This window comes from Vanessa atalanta, chromosome 24 (assembly GCF_905147765.1).
Source record: "Vanessa atalanta chromosome 24, ilVanAtal1.2, whole genome shotgun sequence".
NCBI classification, from domain to species: domain Eukaryota; kingdom Metazoa; phylum Arthropoda; class Insecta; order Lepidoptera; family Nymphalidae; genus Vanessa; species Vanessa atalanta.
Window position 1 is genome coordinate 966,389 of NC_061894.1, and position 15,141 is coordinate 981,529.

The following is a 15,141-nucleotide window of genomic DNA, read 5'->3' on the forward strand; positions in this document are numbered from 1 at the left end:
TAAAATAAATAAAATACGCAGTTTATAGTTACTGTAAATTTATATTTTATTACTATTAATATCTGACTAAGACTATAAATGCAAAGAAACTCTGTATGTCTGTTAACTCGTTACGAACTGAACGGAACGTATTACAATTTGATGAAGAAAATCAATTTAATTTTACAATTTATACAAATTTCGGGATTTTAGTGAAGTTTGACGCTGACAGAGGAGGTGGAACGTATGCTATTTTTGTATGAACACATCTTTTGGGACTTTCATCGCTTTCATTTCGTTTAAGAGCCAATTCGAGGATTCAGCGATATTTCCAATCTGAATTTGATCTTTATTACATCCAGAACGAACTACCCCAACAACTACCGCATTACCTTTCTGAAAAAATATAATTAAAGTAAAATTAAACGGTTCGTAGCTGGACAGAAGCATCATCTCAGTTAATGAGTGCAAAAGGGGATTTAGAGTATAGGAGAGAACGTTGGTGCGCATTCTTAGATACTCACAATTTCTTAGTCGCCAATTATCGGGGAGTCACTGTATGAAGGGATCTTGCGCATGATAGCCTGACGCTACGCTCCGAAGAGGCGGAGTGATTGCTGGCGCTATTTTAGTGGCGCACGAGCCCACATACCCTCAAGTAAGGGAAACGCGTAAAAGCGTTTTACCAGGAAAAAGGTCAAATGCGTTTTACCAGAAAATAGACATTGGCGCTGTTAGATATTTTTATCATCCCTTACTTCGCCAAATGCGCCACCAACCTTAGGAACTAAGATGTTATGACCCTTGTGGCTATAGTCACACTGGCTCACTAACCCTTCAAGCCGGAACACAACAGTACCATGGATTGCTGCTTGGCGGCAGAATGATCACCCATCATTGTGTGCTACCTACCCAGACGGTCTGGCACAGAGCCTTATCACCAAATACGGCTCATGATACAATTCACCGAGCCGAGATGACCCAGTGGTTAGAACAGATGCATTTCAACCGATGATTTCGGGTTCTAACCTAGGCCAGTACCACTGAATTTTGAGATGAGATGGGTGGCTGTTTTTCTAGCCCAGCACTCCATAAGCTATCACTCTACTAAACTCTATAATTCGTAATCAATCAGAACCTTACAATCATCGGGACCATTCGTTGAAGGTGAAAACACAAATTGTAAAATTTTGATTGGTTAAAATTGAATAAAGTGAAAGAAGGAGAGGGCAAAACTTACTTTTGATTCACAGAGAACGGGACCCCCTGGGGTGGCGATACATTGATCATCTTCGTTAGTACCACACGCTATTTCTGATGTCGTTTTACCGCCAAAATTGCTACAAGATCCTGATGTCACTTTGAGTAGTGTCTGAAAGGGATTGGGAAATGTCAAATCAGTTGTCACACACACATCATCGTTACCCAAATTAATATTTTATATGCGAAAGAGAGTTCGATAATTTATACGCTTTCCCGTCTTAACTACTCAAGCGACCATCTGGAAATTTTGCATACTAGTTGTCAGGGGTACAAAAAATACACAGTAAAACATAAACATATAAGCAGCCCGTAAATGTCCCACTGCTGGGATAAAGGCCTCCTCTCCCTTTGAGGAGAAGGTTTGGAGCATATTCCACCACGCTGCTCCAATGCGGGTTGGCGGAATACACATGTGGCTGAATTTCGTTGAAATTAGACTCATGCAGGTTTCCTCACGATGTTTTTCTTCACCGCCGAGCACGAGATGAATTATAAACACAAATTAAGCACATGAAATTTCGGTGGTGCCTGTCTGGGTTTGAACCCGAAATCATCGGTTAAGATGCACGCGTTCTAACCACTGGGCCATCTCGGCTCAAAAATGCACAGTAATAAATAAATATTGGACAACATCACATACATTACTCTGATCCCAATGTAAGTAGCTAAAGCACTTGTGTTATGGAAAATCAGATGTAACGACGGTACCACAAACACCCAGACCCAAGACAACATACAAAACTAATGAACTTTTTCTACGTCCTGTCGGCCGGTAATCGAACCCGGGACCTCGGAGTGGCGTACCCATGAAAACCGGTGTAAAACCGGAAAGCACATACAATCTGCACCAATGTTTCGAATCTTGTCGGATTTACCGGCACACTGAACATTCTCCTCAGTTGAGTTTGAGCTGATTGAAATGTTATGAACATTCTCCTCAGTTTACAATACTTTTGTGGTTACAAAGTTTTCGCATCATAAGATTATGTCAATATTAATTGTTACCGAAGTAATTTCGTCATTGCTGTCGAAGCCGAGGGTCATACAGTCGCCTGCTGGCTTTTGGAAATCCAAGCAAGCACCTTGTCCCTTTTTCGATCCCCATTTAACTTCCTCTTCAAGCACTAATAGGCCAAAATCAAATGCGTGTGAACCTAATGTGAAAAATACAAAAAAAATTAGAATGGATAGAAAGGTAGATTTTATCTTATTGATATGTTGGAAGGGTGAATGAACCCTTGTTTAGGGCTAGTTCCCAAGTTTGATGGTACATTGACGAGGAAAAAAATGGCTTATATTTCTTATAGTACTAGAATAATCTACGGGCGGTGGTGACCTCTCACTGTGAGGTGGCCCATTTACCAGTATGTCCAATAATTGTAAAAATTATAAAAATATTTAAGTAAGTAAGGTAAATTGTTAACTTGTATTCTTTACCAGAATTATATTCCGGATGAAATTTCCGATGGCGAACCGTATAATTGCGGGCCGGCTCCGGTGATCCTGGTATTCTTGCGTACAGCATATGCTGCTGGGCAGATTTTAAGCAGGTTGCCGCGGTTAAAATAATTCTGGTTCCGATGAGGGAGCCCAAGCAGAAGACACTCTGTGCTGTCTGTTTCACATCAGCTACCCTGTAGAAAACATATATTAATCAACAGGAGAATTAAAATAGCTTGTATATGCAACTTCTGATTACAACTATTTTCTATGGGAGATGGTTTCGTTACAAATTTCTTCAAAGTCAGTATATTTAAATTTGATTTGATAAAAGCTGGCTCACTGCACTGATGCTTTGAACTGCAATTGTTATTAATTTGACTAATAAAATATACATATGATCGGGCAAAATGTTTATTAATTGTAACAGCTTTATATAAATTCTCGAAAATATTTGATATACTAACTTATACAGTGATACTGCCCAAGGAATAACGTCCGATTTCGGCGCCAGACAGCTTTCTGAAAATTGAGTAATATATTTCATTATTTTAAGTACATTCCAAGCATGTCGCTAGAATAAAAGGTATGAAATCGATCCGTTCAGAATTACATGATTGAGTTACATCCAAACATACAGACTCTAATATTTATAAAATTAGTAGGATAATATCTGCTAATTCATCACTGGATCGGGGATAATGGAAGTGCAGTACTCTCCGTCCGCCATATTGGATACAAGAGTCTCTCACTACTCACCAGTATTCTTATTGCTGATAACTGGTGGTTCTATGACGAGCTCCTTCGTGCAACACCAAATGAATTGTCCTGGACACGGTTTAGTCAGTTCTCTGCAATGAAAAAAGGGGCTTTATATCAATGTGACATATTGGATAACACTATTTGTAGTAGTAGTAACCTCGTCATTGGCCTATTGGCTTATAGAGGTACAGATTTTAAGCAATGCGTTCAAACTTTGGATCTGTTCAATATTCAAGTTATTGGGTTTACTGTCGCCATTACTTCAATAGTTGGTGATGCATCTGAAATATTTCTGGTGGTGTTCGATTCATCCGTTCCATTAAAAAAGTGAATCTGTGTTTGTGAACAAAATCGTACCCTACAATATTATGTTATGGGTGGTTATAGATGGTTACTTTCCTTATAGTATAGCCACCGTGTCCGAAGATCGCCAAGGAGACATCATCATCTCGGTTGCTTTTATTACTGGTACATGATCTGGTAAGTTGGTTCTTCAATCAAAACGAAAAAACTATTTCTTAAAGATTATAATTTTGGCAAATGTCATAGTGTCCTCGCATTTCCAGTTTTAAAGGAAAGAGAGCATTATATAGCTTAGTCTGTGGGGTTATAATACGTAGTTTTTATTTTTAATATTTTTTGTAATATAATGTTATCCGAAAAATTTAGAATGAAAATAATGTTGGTATTTAATAAAATAATTAACCTACCTAAATTCGCTCTTGTGTATAACACCTCCAGGCATAATCGTGTGTGCCTCGTTGCAGAAACTCTCGTGAACACAAAGTCCTTCTTCACCATTCTTTGCCATACACGTGTTTTCGGCTACGAATCTTGCTAGAACAAGAACAATGATAATATTAAGATGAAAGATTTTATTATTATTATTTAATAAAAAAATAAGTAAGTCTTTTATGTGTTAGGCTGTTCACAACCGCACCGTGTCAGCAAATAACCGCATTCTTTTGCTGCACCTTATGGAATTAAGCTTACGTGTTGAGCGTCACTAATCTACCAAATATATCAGACCAGTGAAAATTCGACAAAGGAACTCACTCAGGTTCTTCCCACATAAAACATTTAGCAGATTTTAAACCGACACATGTAGGTTTCCTCACGGTGCGCTCCTTCATCGCCGAGCACGAGATGAAGTAATGATTTACTTGACAAATTAAGCAAATGATAATAATCAAACAAATTAAACATCTGAAAATTTTGGTAGTACTCGCGCGGGTAGTTTACTGTTAAGATTCAGATGTTCCTATCGTTGATCATTAAGTTCACTGAGTAATGGTGGGTTAATACGAAAAGAGTTACACGGTAAGTCTAATCAATACTTCACTGTGTGTAAAGTAAGAATTAGTTTTTTTTTTTTTTTTTATAAAATGCGCATGAACAAAATAATGCTAATAGATTGTGGATAATACTCATTGAGAAATTGGCGCAAAACAAAACACTAAATATACCTTTCCACGACAATGCAGCTATAATCCTGGGAACTAAGATGTTATGTACCTTATAGTTACACTGACTCACCCTTCAAATCGTGAAACAACAATACTAAGTATTGTTGTTTGGTGGTAGAATATATGATACGAAGCTGATATCTACTCAGAGGGATTTGCACAAAGCCCTACAACCAAGTAAAAATAATTTCATTTAACTTACGATCTAAAGACAAGTTATCGTCATTATTGTCATCATCAACTTCACGAATCAGGCGGTAAGCCGTGGCAGCCAGAAATATAGTAGATACCACTATTATTCGTAGCAGTTTCATCTGTAAAAAATATGTATTCCTCTTTAGTAAATGTCTCACTGCTGGGCTAACGCCTCCTTTTAGAGAAGCTATGAAGCTTTTTCCATCACGCTGCTCCAATGCGAGCTGGTGGACACAAATATGGCAGACTAGCTGAACCTGCAGCTTTACTCGCGTGTAATTTATAAAACACAAACTTCCAGCCCCCGTTTTACCGCCCTACGGGTAGAGTTTCGTAAAATCCTTAACGTTCTTAACGGATTTCTACACTCTATAAAGAACCTATTGCCAAATTTCAAGTTTGTAGGTATTATTACACTTTCTGAAATTGAGTGGTTTTCGCTGTTATATGTCCAACATATGGAGGCTTTCTTACAAAGCTTTCCTTCACTAATGAACACGAGATGAATCTATGTCAATATTATAAATGCGAAAGTAACTCTGTCTGTTAACTATTTATATTTAAACCGTTGAACCGATTTAGATTAAATTTGCAGAAAAAGTTTGAGTCCCAGGGAAGGACATAGGTTACTTTTTAATTCACCCCAGTGACAGTTTATGTGCTATGGATATACTTCCCTTTTATTAAAACAAATACATACTTGTGACGCCAATCCAATGACGCCTTAGACTTACTTAAGTGTTACGTTCCCCAGAATGAGGTAAAATTTGCTTTGGAGAATATAACTCAAAAAAATTTAAAATATTAAATTTAAAAAAAAACTAGCGGTCTATGGAATCTATCAGTTAAAATTATTAACAACGTAATTGTCGAATTGTTCCTTATTTAGCTGTCATCTTTAATAAATGTGTACAATCTGGTATTTTTCCAGATCAATTAAAATTAAGTAAAGTAATCCCATTATTTAAGGTCGGTGATAAAAATGACCCAAACGATTATAGACCGATCTCTATTTTGCCAGTATTAAGTAATTTTTTTGAAAAAATCATGCTTAATCAATTTTTGTTATACTTTAACTCGAATAATCTATTGCATTCTCAACAGTTCGGTTTTACTAAAGGTCGCTCGACTACTGATGCGGGTATAGCATTTATTGAGCACATGTATGATGCGTGGGAGAAGTCATTAAATGCTATTGGAGTTTTTTGTGACTTATCTAAAGCTTTCGATTGCGTTAGGCATGATATTCTTCTAGAAAAACTTAAATATTATGGAACCAAGGGCCCTGCATTAAAATTCATTTCCTCGTACCTTAATGAAATAATTTTGAAGGTTGTTGTTAACGGTGCAAAATCAAATGACGCTCTGGTACAGATGGGTGTACTACAGGGTTCAATTTTAGGACCTCTCCTGTTCTTAATATATGTAAATGATTTACCTTATTTTATAAATAAGACTTGAGACATTGTACTGTTTGCAGATGATACATCCCTCCTACATGTTTTAAACTCAAAAGGAAAATAAACAACTATGACGTTGAAAGATTTGAGTTTGTTGAGATGGTCGTTTTAGGGATAGCCCTTGACTCCAAATTTCAGTGGGGCACCCATTTGTATGCCCTCGAAATAGCGCCATTTATGCAAAAAAAAAACAATTAGAAAACTCGCGGACATAAGTACTGCTAGACTAGTTTATTTTAGTAATTTTCATAGTCTTATATCTTATGGAATGTTATTCAGCAGAAAAGTATATCCGACTGAAAAAGAGCTATCCGAACTATTTACAATATTAGCCCTAGGACATAATTACGTGAAAAATTTAAAGAAATAGGTGTATTACGTGTGTGTGTAACGACTGTTTTACAATATATTTATGATAAAATGTTTATACAGAAGAATATACAATAATATGCCATAACAGCTGATATACTCGTACATACTATTAATACAAGAAATAAGAATAAACTTGTCACCCCTACTTTCCGTTTGCATACGGTACAGTACGTTTTTGGGCAATGGTATTCGCATATATAAAACAGTAATTATTTTAAAAAACAGCATTGTAAATCTGTTTATTTGAAAAGAGTAACTATGCGAGTTTCTTGTCGTTTCTTCTCGCTGGAAGCTGCTTTACGAAACGGTGGCAGTATTTAAATATCGACGATTCAAAAACGCTTCATTGTGTAGTTTACTTGAATAAATTGATTTTGATTTGATTTGTGACTTCTATTAACCGACTACATAGCTTTAGTAGGAACCGGAAAGAAACTCAATAGTTTTCTGTTCCATTATTTCAATCACCAAGTTATTGCAATCAATTCTGGTTATCAACAATCCAAGCATTTTTCTCTTCCATATATGTATATGTTACCGGAAATGTATGAAATTTAGGAAAATACAATTCCGGTAACATATATAAAAATATTTTGAATAAATTGCCTCGTATATAACTTTTTTTTAACTAATGTGATGTATTCAATTGCAAAGCTAAAAATATATGCGGATTATATAAACGAATATTGCCCGAAGAATTTATTGATTTAGAGTCGGAAACTTGGTGTTATAAGCTGAACCTTTATCTCGTGTATAGACACGTAGTGACTCAATGTTTTAAATTACGATATGATGCAACTGAGACCGTAGCAATGAAACATGTATATGGTATAAATGTACTTGTTTTTATCAATCTCTAGGAGTGATTTTGTGAACAGGGACGGAAGTGCGTAACAGGAAGCCGGGAAATCGGGCGCTATTCAATTTGATCAACGAAAGCGCGGATCATCTCTTTTTCCATGGGCTATAATGGCAAATGCGACTACTGTTGGGGTCGCTAATTTCTACTTCATTAAAAGACACTCATTAATAAATATGTAAGAGAAAATTAATCAGATACATTTCGACATAATTTAAAAAAAAAATCGTTCTATTAATATGGATATTAAGTATGTAAATATAATTTTGGGTTAACATGAATAAGTGCATAATAGTTTATAAGTAAAACTAATTCTATAACAGCCACAGATTATTATATAACAAGAAATGTCTTAATATTAAAACGAATTATTTGTTCAAATATGGATAGATTATATTAAATGTATTATAATTATTATTTACCTTAAATGTCTGGGAGGCGGACTGAACTCGAAACACGCGCGTTCGGTGGAACCGTTTCAGATAAATTAAAATGAAGTCATCGTGAATTTGCCTGCAAGTATAATTAAATAATAAATAAAACATTGCCTCGTATGAGGGCGCAGATACCCGAGGTCTTGGGTTCAAACCTCAGGTCACCGATAAAGTTATTGGGATTTTCTATTGAAAAGTTCACAGTGGGAGTTTGGAAGTTGGTACTTACATTGGGATCAGAGTAATGTATGTGATGTTGTCCAATATTTATTTATTTATCCTACGATGAACTCTTGCCGATTTCTGGATTTGCCGTCCCATCGGATTATAAGAGGTAATATAGAGTATAACTGTGTTTGCAAACACTACAATGTGTCACCCTTGATATTCAAATCAAATGAAATAAATTTTATTCAAGTAAACTTCACTATAAAGCGCTTTAATATAAACACTACCACCTTTTCGGAAAGCAGCCTCCAGCGAGAAGAAGAGGCAAGAAACTCATAACGCTGTTTTTATACAGTAACTATTTTTATTCATATTTGTATATTAGAACGCGTGCATCTTAACCGATGATTTCGTGTTCAAACCCAGGCAGGCACCACTGAATTTTCATGTGCTTAATTTGTGTTTATAATTCATCTCGTTCTCGGCGGTGAAGGAAAACATCGTCAGGAAACCTGCATGTGTCTTATTTACAGGCTGCTAATGCTAATGATATCTTATCTTTGACAGTGACCCGTAAAATCATAACTCAGTTTTACAATTGGAAATTCCTTGTTGATTGAATAGTTAACATGGTTATTTATTTAATATGCTTATCTATTAAAAAAACTGAAGAGCTCCTAAAGCCATAAGGGGGTTAGTATGCACGTCTCGTACAATTTATACGCAAACATATATATACACACCCACGTAAACATCAAATATACAACTAACACACACACACACAAACACACATTAATTCTCCTTATCCTTAGCCAAAGCTAAGGGTTAATTTCTGCACATATATGTATGTATTTAAAAAAAAATAACCACAGTTATTGTCTATGGGATCAAATTAGTGCTTAATAAGATATTAAGGTACGAATACGTTTAAATATCTCTATATTGAAGAAGAAATAACAAAAGACATTTTATGTATAACTGAATATTTTTTTGTAATTACGTTTCGCTAATTAAAGTCAATCTTGCTTGTTGACTGTCTATGCCTAAAAAAAAATGCCTCAAGACTTGAAAATACAGCTCTACTACTCTTGGTAGGGGTAAGTTGGATTGTAGTCTCCGATATGATATTGGTAACATTGTATTTATAGCTATGGGTGTGACGTGTTGAGATTGGCCTAATAATACCTCGTTAGACAGCCCTAAGAGGACGACAGCACGGCACAGATGGCCTCGAGCTGCCATGAGACCATATTCACCCCCTGAGGAGAGATCTTAAGGTCTGCGGATGCATTACATCAATATGATCCCGCAGCCACTTCTATTCGTGCCGAAGACGACCACATATGTATATATATAAATATTAGTAGGTCCCACTTAACTCGGCCCCCCTTAGGAGCTCGGGTACATTTATAAACGTTTCCACCAATACAAAAAAAAAATGACCAGCATTGTAATAATATTTTAATTTCAATTTTAATGTTAGCTCATATTGTTACTCATTTGAAAAATTATCTTCGGTTATGTCTTGCAATTTTAACGGCATAATACCTACGACTGTTTTTTTTTTTTTGTTTACAAATATTGTCATATCGAATCTGTCTAGAGGAGATCATTCCCATTATGTATAATAAATAATATAATTAGAGATGTGCCGCTTATAACTTTGGCCGACTAGCCGACTAATCGACTAGTCTCTTGTACAGAGACCGAGAGCGGTGTTTTTGTGTAAAAAAAGAAAGTGTTATTGTTCATTAAAGTGAGCTTAAGAGAAATTTAAATTTAAACGTGTCAAAAAGAAAGTCTCGATGGATATTTTTGATCAATTTGATATTGATTAACGTGAAGTCAAGTTTAAACAGTGACAAATGATAATTTATTATTAAAATTTTATTTAATGTATCTAAAATATATATATTAAAAGAAGCCATTTAATCGACACTCTTAGCCGGATAGTCGGCTTTACCGACTAGTCGGAACATCTTTAATAATAATACAATCAATACACTGATACTGATAAACACGAGCAGTAGAACATAAAATTTATTTTTAGCCAAGTAAATTTTTATTCAACATGTATGCATGCTCTGTTGATGTCAAGGTCAAGCATAAAGTTTATTTACGTTTGCTGTTGCAATCATATATAATGTCATTTTATACAAGATTTGTATGTTAATGATCAATAACTTAGAACAACCTTATTTAATTCGTTTGGACTTAGAATTTATCTGCACGATTTTGGGGATACAAATTGTTGTATATTTTAAAGGTTTAGTCCTTGAATACAACAATACCAATTGCGTCGTGCGAAAATGCATCGTTTTCGAGAAAATTGAGAAAAGCTATCATAACCTAAAGACGCGGAATTTGTGCTCATTTTGTTTGTTGTGATTTCTTTTGATGAATTCGCTAGAAATCTTAGATTTACACATTTGACTGTATAAAATTGACCCAAAAGCGATTCAGGTACCAAATCTCTAAAATATACAATACCTACTTTGTTTCCCCAAATTCGTGCAGAAAAATACCCTTTAATAACCTTTTAATTAATTAAACAAATACAATTAAATTCATACCAAAAATAAGCCAACTCATAATATAAGTACGATTAATACATCCGTTTTTTGTTTTTAACTAAAATTTTAATTTTATTATTCGTACAAATCGAAGTATCGGGACATTGATATACATTCGAATCGCTTTCATATCTTTGCTAATTTGTTGTATTATATTAAAACGAATGACGGGTAATTAATAGTCGTAATCAATCAACAATACTCACATCAGAGTCAATTACACAGATCCAATTAAAACACAAATCATCGGTCAACAAAGGAACACAACGTTGATTAATACAAATTACGTACGCATTTTTAAAACACACACACGCACCAAAGCACAGATAACGATCTAACAATATGAACAAAGAATTAGCAAATTATTGTTTAAATAAATTTTTATCATCAAAATGTTTCCGCGATGAATGGACTCCGCTTACTGAATACAGATTGTATAAGTACGTCCTTCTCAGAGACCGCTACTAAACCAGTTTTTTTCATCATAATTGTTCGCGATGAACTATTTGATACGTAATAGCAATTAAACTTATATGTTTATAAACACAAATGAATTATTATCACAATTCTTGTATCATATATAGTAACTATATGTAGATGTAGATTTTATGATGTTAAGTAATCACCATCGTTCATAGATATAAGTGTAAGTAAGCTGTTAGTAATATTAACCATTCCTGACATCTCCAATGCGTCACCATCTAGGACAACTAATATGTTATGTCTCTTGTGCATGTAATTGCACTGGCTCACTCACACAACAGTACCAAGTATCGTTACCAAGAATATCTGATGAGTATATGGTACTTATCCAGAGGCAATTGCGCAAAGACCTAACTCAAAGTGACCATCGCGCTACAACAGAGGCCTCCCGCATCTGGCCGTCTCACTGACAATAATGTGAGTGTGTGTGTATGTGTGCTGTACATCATATGAATGTATGATATTGCATTGAATTAAATTAAGCAAATAGTTTTTCTGTTGTTGATAATAGTTAAAGATGTCGGAGAAAGTCGCGACGACTCGGAGCATAAGTGGCGTAAGCATTCATCAACAGCCTACTCATATCTATGAGTTTGGCGTACTCTCAAAATATAGAGATTTAATTAAATACATTAAGATGATCTCATAGTATTAGTAGAAATATGTGTCACTTTGTTTGTTCGGTGCATTTATGTCAACGGGATCGAGGAGGAAATCGTCGAGCCTATGGTCGAGTCAAAGCTAAAACGGACTTGGTTGTAGAGCTATATGTCTACCTAGGTAGGAAATATTCGCATAAAATCTTAGTTTCCATGGACGATTAATGCAAGGTGCATTAATCGTCCATGGAAACTAAGATAACAGAGCGATGATAATGGGCGATGGGAACTACTTATCAAATGATTTTTTTTCCTTTATTTTAATAATAGTGGAAATAGAGAGCCCGTTCCGAATTCGTTCGGATAAAATATGAATTTCATCAATTACATATAAACATTCAACAATAATATGTCTACGTGTATCTAAAAAAATACGTGTGCGTCTCGGGACGCAAGACAGAAGTGATAACTTAAACTAACCTAAGTTGAAATATTTATTATTGAAATTATTTAACTTGAGAAAAGCTTAGGTTATTATTTATATTGATATGATAATGTAAGGAAAGATTATTTAATAATAATAAAAAAAAAAGATTATAAAATATATTTTATTCTTAGTTACAATTCTTCTAGCGTGGGTTAGAGTGAGAGGAGGAGCTTGCCTACTACTGCCGTTTGCGTAAGAGAAAGGGACAGACAGACTGGCGCCGTAACGCGTTACGTAACGAAGCGGTTTACCTTCCCCTAAAAAGTTATGACTTCAAAAAGTAGCCTATGTCCTTCCTTGGGTTCAAGCAACAAAAGTCTTTAAATTCAGCTCCGCAGTTAAGCCTTTTTTTTTCGCTGGAAAAACGCGTTACGTGTTTTCCCCACGTCGAAGTGGGGGGCGGTATGTGGGACTCGCCGGTGCCCAAGATGTTAGCCGTACACCGGAATACCCACTAAAAAACCAGCGGTACCCTCCTCCCCGGTCTTCTTCGGCGGATCGGGTCTGCAGCAGCGTCCACCTCCCGCTCCCGTTCCGCTGCCTCCTTCTGCGAGATGACGTATTCGCAGAAGGAGCGCATTTCTGACCAGCATTCCGCAGTTAAGCCTAGTCCTAGTCTTCAAAATAAGTTTTTAAACGTAACCTAAAGACAGAGTTACAGTAATTTATAATATTAGTATAGATACACATTAAGTCATATTTAATTCCTGTAGTTCTAATAACAAAACCTACGTCGCAATTTTAAATACCAGGAAACTGTTTATAATTAATATTATGTTACTTATTTTGATAAGGATTAATACTGTTGTATACAATTATTGAATTTAATTTACCGTAAATTTTCGTCTTTCGTGATTCTGTAAGAATTCACTTCGTATTTCACTCGTGAAATATCAAAAACCGAATTATAATACAGTGATACGCCATTTTGATACGTATCTCCTATTCATTATATAATTATTATACGCAATATCGCATTCTGATATTTCGAGCTCGTATTCTGTGGTGAGTTTCGAGTTTCTTGTTTCAGAATAGCCTAACTGATAAGTCTTATAGTTTAGTCATAAGTTATGTTATCATTGCGAAACCTTGGAATATATATATCAGCACAACGTATAATTATAGCAAAAATAAACTTCCATATCAAATATATGAGAAGACGTTATCGATTCATCTAAATATAAATTTAAAAATGGAACAAGAATTGGACATTAACTGTTTAAAGGTTAAAGGTTCATTGACGACCTTTTTGTATTTTAAAGGATATTAAGATTTTTTCAACATATTTTGAATGAACAGCAGCTAATAAGTATATAAGTATACTAGTTTCCGCCCGCAGATTCGACTACATGAGGGGGTTTCGTGTTCAGGTACTTGGTTAACCATTAACCATGTACTTTTAGAGGATACATCCGATAACGTTTATCCTAAATTTCATGATGACAACTTGAGTAGTTAAGACGTGATACGTAACAAGCAAATAAACAAACACACATTCGAATTTACAATATTAGTGATGATGGCCAATGTTGAGTTTAAACAAAACGGTAAGTTATATCAAGAATGACTTACTTATTAGAGTTTTATTGAAACGAAGTTTTTTTCCGCGGTTTACAGTAGAGTAAACTGGCAGAAAACTTCACGTAGGTAAAAAGCGTTATGCCCGACCAGTCGACTTTTCTCTCTCTCTTTCTTTCTCACTCTATCTCTTTCTATTATATACAGTTTTATAAAAAAATATTGAAATTTACTTTTTATAGTTTTAATTCACCCAGTATTTTTAATAACAATAGTTAATTTCAAATTATTTTCGAATGTTCTTAATTAATTTCAACGTGTCATAATTATAAGAAAACAAAAGCAACGTCACACGAAATATATTATCTTTTGTTGATAAGTAGGTAAAAAAATCGTACCGTTTTTTGAAACATCATCTTATAGGATTCTTTTGTATTGAAGGAGTTTTAGTTTTTTTTTATTTATCATTTCATAACTTAGAAAGAACTATCTTATGAGTTGACTACTTCCCAAACCTTAGAGGCTAATAACAAATGGTAAGAATCTCCTATGTTGAATCAACTAATAAACGAATCCGAATCGCTATTACAAGTTTGACTTAATTTGATTTATGTAACGCCTGTCATATTTTTTTAGCAATTCTACTTTAATGTTAATTTAAATTTATTTATCAGGCGTTCTATATAAATTGTTAAACAGTAATTATTCAAATTTAAATATATAGTCACGTATTTCTCACCGGCTGAAAGTAGTGTATTTTACGCGATAAATAAAATAGCAATAAAACTATTTGTTTGCTTGCAATAATCTTTTTTTATGAGAACAATAACGTTTTCGTTTCGATTGTTGTAATCTGTAACCTTTGTTCTTTGACATAAGATAGAAACTAAGGAATAACTAGTGAGGGGACAGTACATTAATCCCGTGGTTACGAGATTGATGTAGAACAAAACAATAACAATCTGAATTATGAATTGAAATTCATATAATTTTAAACTTTTTTAATTATAAATCAATAAGAAATGATCTTTGTATCAACGTTCGTATAGATTTAAGTTGTTAATAATATAATTTGCTCAGTGT

At 34.6% G+C, this 15,141-nt stretch overlaps 1 protein-coding gene across 4 annotated transcripts; it reads right to left on the reverse strand.

The window, feature by feature from the left end:
* Window positions 1-21: 21 nt before the first annotated feature.
* Window positions 22-11,428, reverse strand: LOC125073440 (glucanase inhibitor protein 1-like). 4 transcript variants are annotated; one of them, XM_047684268.1, is made up of 10 exons: window positions 11,178-11,418; window positions 8,219-8,309; window positions 5,113-5,224; window positions 4,155-4,281; window positions 3,442-3,533; window positions 3,150-3,204; window positions 2,680-2,876; window positions 2,248-2,396; window positions 1,220-1,351; window positions 22-375 (listed from the first exon to the last, which is right to left on the reverse strand). In XM_047684268.1, coding segments are annotated over exons 1-10 (1,104 nt in total). In that variant the 5' UTR covers window positions 11,180-11,418; the 3' UTR covers window positions 22-228. The 4 variants fall into 4 exon arrangements, with proteins under 4 accessions (XP_047540224.1, XP_047540225.1, XP_047540227.1 ...); XM_047684270.1 differs by having other exon boundaries at window positions 254-375; window positions 1,216-1,351; window positions 11,178-11,428; XM_047684269.1 differs by lacking the exon at window positions 8,219-8,309 and having other exon boundaries at window positions 11,178-11,416.
* Window positions 11,429-15,141: the final 3,713 nt, after the last annotated feature.

Coding starts and splice junctions, on each gene's coding strand:
- LOC125073440 (XM_047684268.1), bottom strand. Junction 2,877..3,149: donor TGGGCAGTATCACTGTATAA/GTTAGTATATCA, acceptor TGTTTTCTACAG/GGTAGCTGATGTGAAACAGA. Junction 2,397..2,679: donor TCATCCGGAATATAATTCTG/GTAAAGAATACA, acceptor TTTTCACATTAG/GTTCACACGCATTTGATTTT.